General features: G+C 35.9%; 1 protein-coding gene across 4 annotated transcripts in view; it reads left to right on the top strand.

Moving 5' to 3' along the window:
* Positions 1-17,273, top strand: part of BMS1 (BMS1 ribosome biogenesis factor) — a 43,876-nt gene that overhangs the window by 10,269 nt on the left and 16,334 nt on the right. For all 4 annotated transcript variants that reach the window (XM_064594978.1, XM_064594977.1, XM_064594979.1 and 1 more), the window contains 6 exons: positions 40-233; positions 2,200-2,339; positions 3,843-4,588; positions 4,799-4,900; positions 6,165-6,322; positions 11,458-11,539. In XM_064594978.1, coding sequence (XP_064451048.1) covers positions 40-233; positions 2,200-2,339; positions 3,843-4,588; positions 4,799-4,900; positions 6,165-6,322; positions 11,458-11,539 — 1,422 coding nt within the window. The remainder of the gene's footprint in view (positions 1-39; positions 234-2,199; positions 2,340-3,842; positions 4,589-4,798; positions 4,901-6,164; positions 6,323-11,457; positions 11,540-17,273) is intronic.

Here is a 17,273-nt window from a genome sequence, read left to right as displayed (position 1 = left end):
ACTTATAGCTGAAGCCATCTTCCTCTATCTGTCCTCCAGGTGTAGGAGATTTTGCTGTGAGTGATGTCAGTTTCCTCCCGGACCCCTGTGCCCTTCCTGAACAACAAAAGAAGCGCTGCTTAAATGAGAAGGAGAAGTTGGTTTATGCACCTCTCTCTGGAGTTGGTGGTGTCCTATACGACAAAGATGCTGTTTATGTCGATCTTGGTGGCAGCCATGGCTTCCAAGAATCGGTAAGAGGAAAGTGACAGGAAATAATGTAGTCAGCTTTTATATACTGAAGCTTTTTATCTTTATTTGTATTTATGGTAAAAGCTACAATGTATATTGTAAATATACAGAATACTTAATTGCACTAAGCAGAAAGTAAAATACATGTTCTCCATTCTGTTGCCAAGACACACCGGGGAAGGGGCACCTGGGTGGCTCAGTCGTTAAGCGTCTCCCTTCAGCTTACGTCATGATCCCAGGGTCCTGGAATTGAGTCCCACATTGGGCTCCCTGCTCGGCGGGAAGCCTGCTTCTCCCTCTCCCACTCCCCCTGCTTGTGTTCCCTCTCTCGCTGTCTCTCTCTCTGTTGAAAAATAAATAAAATCTTTTTAAAAAAATAAAAAGACACACAGGGGATCCTAGGTCTTCTAGTGTGAACATTGCAAGCAGTTTGGTGCTTGTACTTCCTGTCTTTCTTTATACAAGCATACCTCATTTTATTGTGCTTCGCTTTATTGCATTTCACCAATATTGCCTTTTTTACAAATTGAAGTTCGTGGCAACCCTATATTGAACAAGTCTGTCGGTGCCTTTTTTCCAACAGCATTTGCTCACTTTGTGTCTCTGTGTCACATTATGTTAATTCTCACAATATTTCAAATGTTTTCATTATTATTATATTTGTTACAGTATCTGTCATAAGTTATTATCACTGAAAGCTCAAATAATGATTAGCATTTTTAGCAATAAAGTATTTTTTACTTAAGGTGTGTACATATTTTTTAGACATAATGCTATTGCACACTTAATAGACTACAGTATAGTATAAACATAACTTTTATATGCACTGGGAAACCAAAAAATTTCATTTGACTCGCTTTGTTGTGGTGTTTTAGAACCGAGCCCACAATATTTCTGAAGTATGCCTATACAATATCTGTGTTTTCTAGCTCTCTTTGCTCTCTCTCTTTTTTATTTTTCTCTCTAAACATATGCATATTTATCTAAATTATATTATGTATAATTAGATGATTACATATTACATGTAAATACCATGTATTTGTATACATATAGATGGTCTTTGTGTGTCTGTGAGAGAGAGAGAGAGAAGTAATTATTTTATTTTTTTTAAAGATTTTATTTATTTATTTGAAAGGGAGAGAGAGGGCTAGAGAGAGAACACGAGAGAGAGAGCATAAGCAGTGGGGAGGGGCAGAGGGAGAAGCAGGCCTCCCCCGCAAGCAGGGAACCTGATACAGGGCTCGATACCAGGACCCCAGGATCATGTCCTGAGCTGAAGGTAGATTAACTGACTGAGCCACCCAGGTGCCCCATAATATTTCTTATATGGGCTCCAACTTTAAATGCTCTTGCAACTTTTGGGGGACACCTAAGAATACATGATTCCATTTTTCCCTGTTAGTATTTGTAGAGCTGCTTTGGTCTTTTTTACAGCTGTGTGATATTTTGTTGTCTGGATAAATCTTATTTATTGAACCAACCCTTGGAAATCTGTGGGGAGGTCACCCCTAGCTTCCCCTGGTTTGAACATTGCTGCAGTTAGCACTCTCAAGCATGCAGTTTTGGTCACTGGGAGGGATCTTTCTATGCAGTAAATTCCTTGAAGTGAAAATTTTGAATCAAAGGCAGCAGAATTTTTTTTAAATGAACCCCAGATTTTCATTTTGTTTATTCTGCAATGGAATTTTATTGGGCAAACTAAATGTTTTGTGTAGCATTGGCACTTAAGGTTTTTCTAGCTAAGTATTTAGGTTATCAGGTTGTATACTCCATGAACTTTGGAAAAGTTTAATGAAGACAGAGGTCAATTTTAGACTAGGTTTTTGTTGTTGTTTTTTTTTTGAGGCAATAAGGAATGTTTTCAGAAACTATGTTTAGGATAATTTTGAGAAACTGATTGAAACCAGTATGTGTCTCTTCCGAATTCTTGTGTGTTCCTCGCTTTCCCTTTCTTGGTGGCCTTGACAGGACGAGGTGAGGCCCACTCATGAACTGGTACAAAGTCTCATTTCCACCCATTCCACTATCGATGCCAAGATGGCTTCAAGTAGAGTGACACTTTTTTCGGATTCCAAACCACTGGGGTCAGAGGATATAGATAATCAAGGGTAAGTTTGCCATTTTTTTGTTTTTCATAAAAAAATATTATATTACAGAAGATTATATCACCTGTCATTCTGCCATCAATACACCTTTTGGTGGGATTCATTCCAGGTTTTTTTACTTTGCTTTGTATATACATATGTTTCTGAAGGCTTTTCAGTTATGTGACCTTGCATGGAGGTATTCTTGAAATATTATACAGGATTCAGTTTTTAGCAAACCCAGAATATTCCTCAGATATCACAAAATGTTTTCTATAGGTTGCTTTTGATTCTTAGGAGCCCTGAGGCCACTTGGCTTTCTTTTAGTGACCAAATACTAGTATAAGCAGAGTAAGGAAGCTTGTTCAGGTGGTTGTTAAGAAGCTACATATCTTATCTCTTAAAGTTTTCCTTAGACTGTGTTGTAGTATGTCCTGGGTCAGTATCCACTAATATGTAGCTTATTTGAATTATTTTTAGTCTGGGTTGGGAATTTGTATATCTTATACTTAATGAGTGTTTTGGTTTTATTTAGTGATTTATGTGTGACTCCCAATAAAAATCAGTCTGAAAATGATTGAAATTATCTAGTTTATAATTTATTATAAATGTATACAAAGGAAAATTTTTTGGAAAAATTTATCTGCTGCCCTCTAATTAGCAGATGGTATAGATGATAGTTAAGTACAGTATTCTTAATATGTGGCTGGCATTCTTTAACAGGAAGCTCTTACTTCCACCCCTTTATTTTAATATCACTGTTGACTAATTGACTTTTAAAAAAATTCCATTTGTTATTATCCTATTACGATCATTCTTTCTGTTGCCTAGATTATCCCTTCATTCTGTCTCCTGTGTCCTTTTGGCATTTGCCTATTAGCCTTTGAGCATTTCCTGACTTTATGACACAACAGGATGTTCCAGGCTTAACTTTGTATTTTCCTGGCTTTGGATCTGGAATCAGTCATTTAAGGATCATCTATTTCAAGCTTGGAAATGATCAGTCTTCTAAAATATTGATCAAACACTCACTTCCCTTTAGAGCAATTTTTCCCTAATGTTAGACTTTTTGTTTTTTATTTTGTTTTAATTTTTTAAAAAGATTTTATTTATTTAATTGACAGAGAGACACAGCGAGAGAGGGAACACAAGCAGGGGGAGTGGGAGAGGGAGAAGCAGGCTTCCTGCCGAGCAGGGAGCCCGATGTGGGGCTCGATCCCAGGACCCTGGGATCATGACCTGAGCCGAAGGCAGACGCTTAACGACTGAGCCACCCAGGCGCCCCGAGACTTTTTGTTTTTTAAAGGTTACTTCTTTATAAGTTATTTTGAAGAAAGGTGTTAGGGAACTGTGCTTGAGTTTGCTCAGTATCTCTCCCAGTATTTATCAAATCATTTCTTTCTATGCTATGTTATTTAAAACCATTCCTTGATATTATCTTCTGTTTGCCTAAGTATTGACTTGCCATGTCTAGAGTAGCCAGTTACTGTACAAATTGAGTTATTTTGCATTTACTTGGTCATATAGGCAGTGGATGCCAAAAGAGGAAAAGCAGATGGATTTGAAAACTGGCCGAGTGCGTCGGAAAGCCATTTTTGGAGATGAAGATGAGTCTGGAGATAGTGATAACGAAGATGATGAAGAAATGTCTGAAGGTGACAGGTTGGACGATAGCTCTAGTGATGACGAAACAGAAGAGGAGGCAGATGCCGAAATGACGAATACGGTGTATGCGACGGGCAGACGTGTCAAACGGCAGAGACTCGAGGAGATGGAAGAAGACCTCGAGGTGGACTTGCCAGCATTTGCTGATAGTGATGATGATCTCGAGAGGAGCTCAGAGGAAGAAGGAGAAGCAGAGGAAGCCGGTGGAAGCAGTGAAGAAGACGACTCCCCTTCAGGAGAGAGGGTTATTTCAGAATCTAAAGTTGTTGGAGACAGTAGTAAAGCAGGACTTGTACAAACTAAGGGTTTGAGTAACAGCTTGAATTTGGAGAAAGCAACCCTCACCACTTCAGATTCAGGCCATTGCACAGCTGAAGAGGCATTTGCATCTGAAGATGAAACTGAAGAAAGCTCCTGTCTCAGTACAGAGGATGAGGATTCAGAAAATGAAGAGGTTATTAGAAAAAAGTTTCCAGAGTCTTTTCAAGTGGCCGGTGGTCAGAGACTGGGGTCAGAGAACTTAACTGATGAGACCAGTGATGTGGAAGACTTACTTAAAGAGGAAGAAGATTACAAGGAAGAAAACAACCATTCCACAGAAACTTCAGGTATGCTTAAATTTAGTGTAACTGTTCTTATAAACTTGGCACTGGAAATGTTCTACAAATAGAATGTCTACATTTGGGAGTCTGCTGTTTTGGAGATTTTGTTAACTTTTCAAATATTGCACTCAAGGATTTGAGGATGAATGAGCAGTGAGCTCAAGGCAGAAAGGACAGATAAACACACTTAACCCATGTTGGCGTTGGTCCTTCCAGGCGCCCTCAAGTGGAAGGAAGACCTTTCCAGGAAGGCAGCTGAGGCCTTTCTGAGGCAGCAACAGGCAACTCCAAACCTTCGAAAGCTTATTTATGGCACAGGTAAGAGAGCTCTGGTTCACATCTAGAAACGTTTTAGTTTCTTAGACCATTTTCTGGAAGGGAGATGAGGAAATTGGTTGGAGGATTTGGGTGGTACTTTTGAAATCCATATGATATCGTTGGCTGTCGTAGTTTATATGTAGCAGATGTTTTTAATCATCAGCTCATGGGTTTGCCATAAAACTTTTGACGAGAATACTCTCCATTATGTCATTTTATATCCTCTATCCAAAGTCCTTCAGGACATTTTTTTGGGTAGAATTTAGTGCCAGAAAAGAACAAAGTGGTGCATTTTATATTGTGGTCCCAGTTACTACGTGATTAGAACAAGGCCAAAGGAGTATATGGGAGCTAGGAGCATTGAATCGAAAGGTTGGTGTGTGCTGATTTCCATTCAGGTTTTGCCTAAGTACTCTTTTTTTTTTTTTTTATGTTATGTTAATCACCATACATTACATCATTAGTTTTTGATGTAGTGTTCCATGATTCATTGTTTGCATATAACACCCAGTGCTCTTTAATACCCATCACCAGGCTAACCCATCCTCCCACCCCCCTCCCCTCTAGAACCCTCAGTTTGTTTTTCAGAGTCCATCGTCTCTCATGGTTCGTCCCCCCCTCTGATTCCCCCCCCTTCATTCTTCCCCTCCTGCTATCTTCTTTTTTTTTTTGTTAACATATGTTGTATTATTTGTTTCAGAGGTGCAGATCTGTGATTCAACAGTCTTTCACAATTCACAGCGCTCACCATAGCACATACCCTCCCCAATGTCTATCACCCAGCCACCCCATCCCTCCCACCCCCCACCACTCCAGCAACCCTCAGTTTGTTTCCTGATATTAAGAATTCTTCTTATCAGTGAGGTCATATGATACATGCCTTTCTCTGATTGACTTATTTCGCTCAGCATAACACCCTCCAGTTCCATCCACATTGTTGCAAATTTGCCTAAGTACTCTTAGTGATTAGAGACTCAGCAGTCTTCGAGAGGAACTCTTTATGCTAATTAAAAGCTCTGCCTTTAAATGTCCCTTTCTTTCCGTAACCCACAACGTTCTGTCTCCTCCCTGAACACTTTGCTGCTTTCTTGTAGGAGGGCCTAGGTCCTCCAGACACATTGAGCAGTAGTTCCCTGGCCTTTTCTCTTTCTGTAGCTGATGCACTCAGGGACACCACCATACCTACCACAAACAGGGACCCATAGTCCCAGGTCCTTTAGGGTGAAGATTTGTTCTCACTTTTTCATCATGGTGGTCTCTTTAGTGATAGAGGATAATGAAGAAGAAGATGGTGATACCAGGGAAGAACTTGGAGGGTTGTTTCGTGTCAGCCAGCCTTCAAGAGAGTGTAAACATAAGCTTGACTCTTTGGACTGCTCCAGATTTCATGTGGAGGCGCCCCATGATTGGGATTTAGAAGAGGTAAGGCTGAATATGAATCTCTGTTTCACTTCTGAGGCAATTAGGGAATTGTTCTAAAAGAAGATTATGTGATTTCAGTATTTCCTGCCTGTTACTAGCTTTTCATTTTTGTGAGATAATAGGACATTCCCCCAGATATTGGACTGCATCCTAAGCAATAATGTGTTTTGAGTTTAGGCAGACTCTGTGCATGTGTTATGGAGAAATGGAAAATGGATAGTAGTGTTAATCTTTATTTTGAAGCATTGCACATAATTTTTCATATATTTGAAATATTTTGTGTTTTATAACTAGGATATACCTCATGTCCCTGAGTTAACATTTATAATTTCTACTGTTTGTAAACAAAAAAATCCATGATACTGGTAAATTTTCTTCCCCTGCTCACCACTCTTCAGAGACACTGGAGTTCATTGAGTTCTCAAACTTGCCAGGCTTAATCCCATCTTAGACTTCTTGCCCCTCAGTTTTCTCTTCTGGAATGTTCTGATGTTCTTAAGGCTGGCTTCTTTTGATCATTCAGTTTTGCTTAAATATCACTCCTTAGGCCTGATCACTATCATATTACTTAATTTAATTCACTGAGTAGCACTTAAGCACTTTATGAGATTTTAGGTAACTTTTTTTTGCAGTAAAATTTCATACAGGTTATAGAAAACCACATAAAAACAACAGTTTAAAGTAATGGATTACTAGGTGAGGACCCATGTAACCACAGTGTGTCCATCCCAGTCATAGTCCTGTCCTCCCTGCAGAAGGAACCATGACTCTTATGGTAATCATTTCCTACTTTTTTTCATAATTTCATCCTCCAAGTTTGTACTATAGGTTAGTTTTATCAGATTTTGGGGGGGTTAGTTTTCACTCTGCCTTTTCAGTCTCTTAATCTACAGTCCCCTCCATCCATCTCTTTTTTTCCCATATATTTTGTTTAAGAAACTGTTTGATGTGTAGAGTTTCTCATATTCTGGTTTTTCTGGATTGCATTGCATCCTTCTGTGCAGTTTATCAGGCTCCTCTCTTCTGTATTTCCTGTAAAATGGTGCAGAGCAATACCAATAGAACTGTCTGTGATGATGGAAATGATCTATCGATCATTGAGCAGTCCAGTGTGGCTACTTGTGTCTCTTGAGTACTTTAAGTGTAGCTAGTGAGACAGAAGAACTACATTTTTAATTTAATTTTAGTTTTATTTAATCTTAATTCATTAGAATTTAAATAACCATGTGGTTGTAGCTACCCTATGGACAGCACATCTAGAAATTTGATTAGATTTAGGTTTGATTTTTTGGGGGAGGGGGGGAAGACAGCTTCCTAAATGGTGGCACATAAAATCATCTTATGATGTTAAAATCTGTTGATCCTCAATGCCTAGATCCATTAACTTATTAAGGATGTAAAATGCTGAGATTCTGTTCAAATTGCTCTTTATTTATTATCTGGAATACTTCTATAAAGAAAACTTCCCTTCATCAACTATTTGGTTACTTAGTTCCATATAAGCAGGATAAATACTTGATTCTTTTTATTAGTTTTCAGAATGATTCTCCAAATGTGACTTTTTCTTTTTTAAGTATCATTTTGAACTCACAGACTTTAATATTGAGTGTTTCCTTCCACTGAACTTGTCATCCTTATGGATACTCCTATTATCCCATTTCTGGCCAGTGGGAGTCTCTTTAAGTTGGTTCCTAAATTCTTTTGACATGATCCTAATAGTCTTTGATTGCTTCTTTGCCATCTGATATGATGAGGTATTCCAGGATCATCTTCTACATTTCTGATGCCAGACTAGGAAGCAGCTATAAGAAGTTCTGATTTCTTTTAGTACAAAATGGTATTTCAGCATCACAATCTAGGCATAGGAATACACACTGCTATGGATTGGTCATTGTTTCTAGGCCTTTCAGTGACCAAAGCTAGAATTCATACAGTTATTTCCAATTCAGATTCAGAACTGCAGAGTTCTTATTTAACCTCTTTTATTTTACTTTTGTATCTCTGTTTTTCCACTGGGGAATTAATTCCGTTTGACTTTCAAGATGATGGAATTAGAATCACTCATTTGCTTTACCCCACTTATGTACAAAATAGTGTCAGAATAACATTATGCATGTTACTATTAATATGATTACTGAAAACAGAGTTTTTCCCCTCATATGTTCCCCCATTTTCTCTTTCCAAAAGTGGCTACACAGGTTTACATTCCCACCAGCAGTGTATGTGGTTTCTGATTTCTCTACATCCTTACCAACACTTGTTATTACTATTATTATTATTATTATTATTATTATTATTATAGCCATTCTGTTGGTGTGAAGTAGTATCTCATTGTAGTTTTGATTTTCTTTTCTCTGATAGCTAAGATATTGGGCATCTTTTCATGTGCTTACTGGCCATTTGAAGAAATGTCTATTCATATGGTTTGCCCTTTTTTTTTTTTTTTAAAGATTTTATTTATTCATTTGAGAGAGAGAATGAGAGAGAGAGAGCACATGAGAGGGGGGAGGGTCAGAGGGAGAAGCAGACCCCCTGCTGAGCAAGGAGCCCGATATGGGACTCGATCCCGGGACTCCAGGATCATGACCTGAGCCGAAGGCAGTCGCTTAACCAACTGAGCCACCCAGGCGCCCCTGGTTTACCCATTTTAAAAATTGTGGTTTTTTTGTCATCGAGTTATAAGAGTTGTTTATATATTCAATTTGTCAGATATATGATTTACAAATATTTTCTCTCATTCTGTATGTTGTCTTTAAAGTGCAAAATTAAAATTTTTTTTAAAAGATTTTATTTATCTATTAGAGAGTGTGTGAGAGACAGCATGAGTGGGGTTGGGGAGCTAGAGGGGCAGAGGGAGAGGGATAAGAAGTCTCCCCACTGAGCAGGGAGCCAAGTGTGGGGCTTGATCCCAGGACCCTGGCATCATGACCTGAGCCGAAGGCAAACGTTTAACTGACTGAGCCACCAAGGCACCCCAGCAAAGTTCTAAATTTTAATGAGGTTTAACTTATTTATATTTCTGTTGTTTCTGTGTTTGGTATCATATCTAAGAAACCATTGCCAAATCGGAGATCATGACACTTCACTCTTATGTTTTCATCTAGTAGTTTTATAGTTCTTACATTTAGGTCATTGATCCATTTCAAGTTAATTTTAGTATTTGGTATGAGATAAATTCAACTTCATTCTTTTGCCTGTAGATATCCAATTGTCCTAGCACCATTTGTTGAAAAGACTGTTCTTTCCCCATTGCCTTGTCTTGGCACCCTGAATGAAAATCATTTGACCATAGATACATGGGTTAATTTATGGACTCTTAATTATATTTCACTGACTTATATCTTTCTTTATGCTAATACCTTACTGTTTGATTACTGTTGCTTTGTAGTAAGTTTTGAAATTGGAAAATGTGAGTCCTCCAGCTTTGTTCTTCTTTTTTAAGATTGTTTTACCTATCTGGAGCTCTTGGGTTTTCTATATTGTAGGATCAGCTTTTTCATTTCTCCAAAGAGGCCAATTGGGATTTTAATAGGGATTGTGTTGAATCTGTAGATCACTTTGGATGGTATTGATATCTTAACAATATTAAGTCTTCTGTTCCATTAACATGGGATGCCTTTCCATTTATTTAGATCTTTAATTTCTTTCAAGAACGTTTTGTAGTTATCAGAGTATAAGCTTTGCACTTCTTTTATTGAACTTATTTCCAGTATTTTATTGTTTTCAGTGCCATTGTAAAAGGAACTGTTTTTTCAATTTTATATTTGGATTGTTCATTGTTAGTGTATAGAAATAGAATTTATTGTTGTATATTGATCTGGTATTTTGCAACCTTGCTAAACTCATTTATTCTGAAAGTTTTTCAGTGGATCCCTAGGATTTTCTATATACAAGACCATATCACTTATGAGTAGAGGTAGTTTTCCTTTCTAAACTAGGTGCCTTTATTTCAATTTCTTGCCTAATTGTCCTGGCTAGAATGTCTAGTACAGTGTTGAATAGAAGTGGTGAGAGGAGACAGCCTTGTCTTACTCCTGATCTTAGGGGGAAAGTTCTCTATTTTAACCATTTAGTATGATGCTAGCTGTGGGTTTTTTATGGATGCTGTTTATCAGGTTGAGGAAGTTCCCTTCTACTCTTGGTTTGTTTAGTGTTTTTATCATAGAGGGTCTATTTTTTAATTTTTTGGTCTTTGGTTCCCCTAAGTCAATTGTTAATTTTCGAGAAAGAAATAAGGATTTTCTTCTAACAGTCTGCCATCCTTCAGTTGCCTACGAAGCTTCTTGGCATAGAGCAGATGTTTAGTAAATATTTAGTGAGTGATTATAGGCATGAAGAAATGAGTAAATGAACAGATTTGCTTTTGCATCCATTGTAATCATGCTAGCCTCAAAGCTGCTCTTTGAGAGTGAGGTTGTATATGAAAAACATGATTCATGACCAAAATGTGATTGAGGTGTAAGCCAGGACCTATCTGAAGATTTCTATAAGTGTGCTTTTAAGGCCTTGGCAGTGAATGACATGAGCTGTCATAGGTCAGTTTCCCCAGGAAAGAGATTCTGAAACAGAGAGTTGTGTACAGGTTTTACTCTATATTTAAGGGGGGCACCCAGCATCTGCTACATGTATATACTAGATGATCTAGCAGGTCTGAGACTGAGAACTTCATCAGTACTTTCTGCCCGATCGTGCTTATCCAGGACATTTAGCCTTTGTCAGAAAATTATCATTGGTCAAGTAATTAAATTTTCAAATAGCCACAATAAGTCTGGATTAACAAATAGTAAAACCAGCTTTCTAAATGCTGTCTAACTGCATTGCCTTAGGAATACTAATAATCTTTGAAAATCAGTTGTTTTAGTAAATACGTTTGTTTACTTACAAAGTCAGTGAGCTAATAGTACCTCCCCATCCACTGCTTAATGTTACGACATTTAAGTTTTTATCTCTATGGTTATACTATCTACATCAAAGATTAACACATCTCATATGTCTAGTTGGAATGAGAATTTCCAAAAAAAATGTGTCTTGAAAAGTATTTAAAGGTAAGTTGTCACCTACTACTGTTTCTTAATTTCAATTGTTTTGTTGAGTGATTGGAACGTGTCAACTAAGTGCTGACTTTTCTGTGTAAGGTTATGAATAGTATCAGAGATTGCTTTGTGACTGGGAAGTGGGAAGAGGATAAAGATGCAGCCAAGATTTTAGCAGAAGATGGTAAGTAAAGGGCCTTATTTTTCAGAGAAGACTGTCTTCTCTATATTTTATTCCATATCTTTAAAAGTTGGAAATAATAGGCAAATGTGAAATGCTTTGGGGAACGCTGACAGAAGAGTTTATGGGTAATATTCTGGTTCCTCTTTTTATGGTGATCTTATTTTCTTCCCCTGGTTAACTGACTTATTAGAAATGGACCTTAAAGAAAAGTGGGAGGCTTTCCATAAATCTTATCATGTGTTTGTTAAAAATGGATTTTTGTGTGTGTGAAAAATAAACTCATATAACATATTTTTCTTTTTAATAATGAAGGTAGTATACATTGTAGAACATCTAGAATAAAAAGTCATACCATAACCTCCACCATCTGTTAAAAAACCTTTGTTAATTTTTTGAGTTTATTTATTTCCAGTCATTTACAAATTTTAAAAATTTCTAGTTATATCCTACTTTATATAAATTGCATCATTAAATTTTTTCAGAGGTTTCATGTTTACGATTTAATTCTCTCATATCCTAATTCAGTTCACAGTTTCTCATTTAAGCAATTTACCTTGTCCATATTATGAATAACTCTGCACTGGAGCACCTTGAAATAAGTCTTGGGTCACATTTTTTATTTTCATAAATTAGATTCATAAAAGTTAGAATTGTTGAGTCATTTTATGAACCACAACTCCCAAAAGGTTTTTCAGAAAGTCGTTCTTATTTATGTGCCCTTAAGCAGTGTATCTTAGTACTTAACATTTTACTGCTTTCATTCAATATTGAATACTACCCATAAAAAAATGTTATTTTTGGCAATTTGATAAAGAAAATTGTTTCTTTTTATATTTATAACTGGCATTCTTTTGATTACTAGTAAGTGAGAATATTTAAGATATGTTGGCTATGGCATTTCTTTGCTGAATTCTTTGTGTTTTTTGCTCATTTTTCTAATGGGGTATTAATGTGTTTTTTTACTGATTTGTAAAATTATCCTTTAAAGGATATTTATCCTCTTTCATTGATAGTAAATATTTTTCTTCTTTTAGCTACTCAACTGCTTTCTGCCACTATATAGTAGTTTGTACCCTCTAGAACTTTATATAAGTAGAATCATACAGTATGTACTCTTTTAACTTCTACTCAGCATAATTATTTTGAGATATTCCATCCTGTTGCATCTTTGTCCCTTTTTATTGCTGAATAGTTGATTTCTTTTATTAGTGAGTAGTATTCCATTGTATGATGCTCTGCAGTTTGTTTATCTGTTCACCTGTTGGTGACATTTAGGTTATTTCTGGGTTTTGGTTCTTGCAAATAAAGCTACTGTGAACATGCTTGCACAAGTTTTTGTATGAACAACTGCTTTCATTTCTTTTGGGTCCATACCTCAGAGTGGGCTGAATGGATCATGTGGTAGATGTATGTTTAATTTTTTAAGAAATAGCCAAATTGTTTTCCTAAGTGGTTTTACCATTTCGTATTGCCATTAGCACTTTATGAGATTTCCAGTTATTCCATGTCCTTGCCAATACTTGATACAGTCAGTCTTTTTAGTTTTAAATAGTCTTTAGGTATAGAATGATATCTCATGGTTTTCATGTGTATTTTCCTAATGACTAATGATATTGAGCATTTTTGTGTGCTTATTTTCCATCTGTTTCTTCTTTGGTGAAGTGTTTGTCAAATCTCTTGTGCAGTATTTTAATCTATTTAGTTTACTGGAGTCCTTTATCACTTGTGATTTTAATTATTCTTGCCTAGTATGTGGTTTGTCTTTTCATATTTTTAACAGTGTCTTTTGCAGAGCAAAAGTTTTTAATTTTGAAGAAGGCCAATTTTTTTTTAATGGACTGTGCTTTTGATAATGTATCTGAGAAATCTTTGCCCCGGTCGTGACCCAAGGTTTAGTGTTTTTTCTCTAATAAACTTCCTGTTTTGAGATAATTGTAGACTGAATTAAATTGACATGCATGTGTTAAGACCTAATACAGAGAGATCTCTTGTATATTGTACTGTGTCCTATATAGTACAAGACCACAACCTTTATATTAATGTTGATACCATCCACTGATCTTACGTAGATTTCCCCAGTTTTACTTATGCTTGTATGTTTTGTCTGTGTGTGTTTAGTTCTATGCTATTTTATCACATGTGTAGGTTTATGTATCTACAAACAATTGCAATACAGAACATTTCCATCACCACAGGATACTTTATATTGCTCTTTTTTAAACACATTTAGCTCCTTGCTGTCACCCATCTCCAAGTTCCTACCTGTCAATCACTTATCTGTTTTTCGTTTCTATAATGTTATAATTTTTAAGAATGTTAAATAAACGGAATCATACAATATGTAACCCTTTATGATTGATTTTTTTTCCCCCATTCATCATAATTTCCTAGAGAGGTCCATGAAAGTTGTTGCATGTGACTGTAGTTCATTCCTTTTTATTGCAGAGTAGTGAGTAGTACTCTCTGATATGGATGTAGCAGTTTGTTTAACCATTCACCCACTGAAGTACATCTGGGTTGTTTCCAGTTTTTGGCTATTGAGAATTGAACTGCTATGAACATTTATGTACAGGTTTTTATATAAATATGAACTTACTATTTTTCTGGGATAAATGCCTAAGAATACAGTTGCTGGGTTGTATGGTAATTGCATATTTAGCTTTATAGGAAACTGCCAAAGTAGTTGGGCCTTTTTATATTTCCACCAGTAATATATGAATGATCCAGTTTCTTCATATCCTTGCCAGTATTTGGTGTCCTCACTATTATTTATTTTATCCAGTCTAATAGTGGTATTTCACTGTGGTTTCATTTTATATTTCCCTGATGACTAATGATGGTGAGCATTTCATCATTTTTGCCACATTTTATTATTTGCAGTGTATTCTTTTATAAAACGTTCATGGATGTCTTTTGCCATGTTTCTTATTGGATTCTTTTTTTAATGTTGAGTATTGGGAGTTCTTTATATATTTTATTCTATTATTGGATATGTGGTTTGCAGATATTTTCTCCTAGTATGTAGCTTGTCTTTTCATTTCTTAATAGGGCCTTTCACAGAGCAAAAGCTTTTAGTTTTGATGAGGTCCAATTTATCATTTTATCATTTTTAGGGATCATGTCAAGTCTAGGAATTATTTTCTATTCCTAGATCCTGATGATTTTCTCCTATGTTGTTTTCTAAGAATTTTATACTCTTATTTTCTGTTTATGGCAGCAATCTATTTTGATTTTTTTTTAGGGCTTATTTATTTTAGAGAGAGAGAGTGTGCATGCACGCGAGTAGGGGCAGAAGGAGAGAATCTTCAAGCAGACTCTCCGCTGAGTGTGGAGTCTGACATGTGGGGCTCTCACAACCCGTGAGATCATGACCTGAGCCGAAACCAAGAGTTGGCTGCTTAACTGACTGAGCCACCCAGGCACGCCTATTTTGATTTCTTTATAAGGTGTGAGGTTTAGGTTAAGGGTTATATTTTTGCCTGAGGTGTATATTCCTCAAGCACTTTTTGTTTCATTGATTTGCTTTTGCACCTGTGTCAAAAATCAGTTAAGCATCTTTGTGTGGGTTTATTGCTGGGTTCTCTCTTGTGTTGCATTGATTCATGTGTCAGGCCGTCCACCCATACCACACTATCCTGGTTACTGTGGTTACATAGTAAACATTAATACTAGGTAGAGTGATTCCTCTCACTTTATTCTTTTTTTTCAAGGTTGTTTTATCCTAGGGCCTGTGACTGCATATAAATGTTAGAATAAGCTTGTCTGTATCTACAAAAAGACTGCTGGGATTTTGATGGGAGTTGCATTAAACCTATAGGTCAATTTGGGGAGAATCTTTACTATTTTGAGTATTCTAATCCAGGAGCATTTATTTGTCTTTAATTTCCTTCATCAGTATTTTGTAATATTTGGCATCCTAATGGTGAGTATATTTTGATAAGTTTATACTGAAGTATTTCATTTTCATTGATTTTTATGTGTTTATCTTTTATTTTGCTGAACTCACTTATTAGTTGGAAGGGGATTTTTTTGGTCTAGATTGGAATTTTTTACATAGTTGTGTTATCTGCACATAGGAACGGTATTATTTCTTTTCAAACTGTGGCCTTTTATTTTTATTTACTTGTTTATAATCATTTTATTTATTTATTTTTTCATAGTGATAAGTGTGCTCTTTAATCCCCATTTCCTCACCTACCTCCTCTCTGGTAACCATCAGTTTGTTCTCTATAGCTAAGAATCTGTTTCTTGGTTTGTCTCTCTTTTTTCCTTTGCTCATTTGTTTTGTTCTTTAAATTCCACATATGAGTGAGATCATATGGTATTTATCTTTCTCTGACTGGCTTATTTCGCTTAGCGTTATACTCTCTAGATCCATCCATGTTGTTGCAGATGGCAAGATTTCATTCTCTTTGATGGCTGAATAATATTCCCGTGTGTGTGTGTGTGTGTGTATACATACATATGTATGTATATATATACACACACACACCCCACATCTTCTTTATCCATTTATCTATCAACGGACACTTGGGCTGCATCTGTAGTTTGGCTATTGAAAATAATGCTGCCATAAACATGGGGGTGCATGTATCCCTTTGAGTTAGTGTTTTTGTATTTCTGGGGTAAATACCCAGCGGTGCAATTATATGTATATGTATATTAAATATATTTAAATTTAAATTTTTTCTTATATAATGACTAGGATTAGTGCTAAGAGGAAATCTTGCCTTGTTCCCAGTATTTTTCAGTATTATGTATGATGTTAGTTTGGTTTCTCTGTGGATGCTCTTTATGTGCTCCATTCTTCTGTATTCCTGGTATACTGAGAGGTGTTTTATTTTTTTTTTAAATTATGAATGGGTGGTGAATTTTATAAAATGCCTTTCAGTGTCAGTTGATATGATCATATGAATTTTTTATTCCTTACCCTTTTGATATAGTGGATTACATTGATTAATTTTTGAATTTTGAACCACTTTGCATACCTGGAATAAATCCCACTTGGTCATGATATATAATTCTTTTTATATGTTGTTGAACTTTATTTGATAGTATTTTGTTAAGGAATTTTGTATCTAAGTTTATAAGAGATACTGGTCTATAATGTTGGTTTTTTGTTTTGGGGGATTTTTTTTTTGGTACTGTCTTCATTTAGTTTTGGTGTCAGAGTAATATTGGCTTCATAAAATGATTCCAGAGTATTCCCAATTTTTCTGTTTACTGGAAGAGATTGTTAGAATTAGAATGTTAATTTTTAAAATGTTTGATATAATCTCCAGTGAAATGGTCAGGGCCTGGAGATTTCTTTTTTGGGAGCTTATAATGACAAGTTTTATTTCTTTAATGATTATAGGATAATTTAAATAATTTAGGTTATCTATTCCATCTTGGAATGGATTTCTGAATTTTGCTATCTTATGGTTTTCAAGGAATTTCAAAGGCTTTTGGCAAAGTGGAAGTTTCACTAAGTGCCTTCTCCAAGAAACTAGCTTGGGTATTCTGAGTATAATACTCATAGTATTCATTTAATAACCTTTCAATGGCTGCAGGATCTGTTGTGGTAATCCCATTTCATTCTTGATAATTGGTGATTTGTGTCCTCTTCCTTTTTCTCTTTGTCAGTAGGTTTATTAATTTTGTTGATTTTTTTCAAATAATTAGCTTTTGGTTTCATTGATTTCTGTGTTCCATTTTTCAGTTTTCAATTTTATTGGTTTTTGCTTTTATCTTT

Source organism: Mirounga angustirostris, unplaced genomic scaffold (genome assembly GCF_029215605.1).
Source record: "Mirounga angustirostris isolate CCGP_5_RB_7025 unplaced genomic scaffold, mMirAng1.0.hap1 SCAF_6, whole genome shotgun sequence".
Lineage (NCBI taxonomy): Eukaryota > Metazoa > Chordata > Mammalia > Carnivora > Phocidae > Mirounga > Mirounga angustirostris.
The sequence above is the reverse complement of the archived record's forward strand: the minus strand, read 5'-3'. Positions and strand labels throughout refer to the sequence as shown.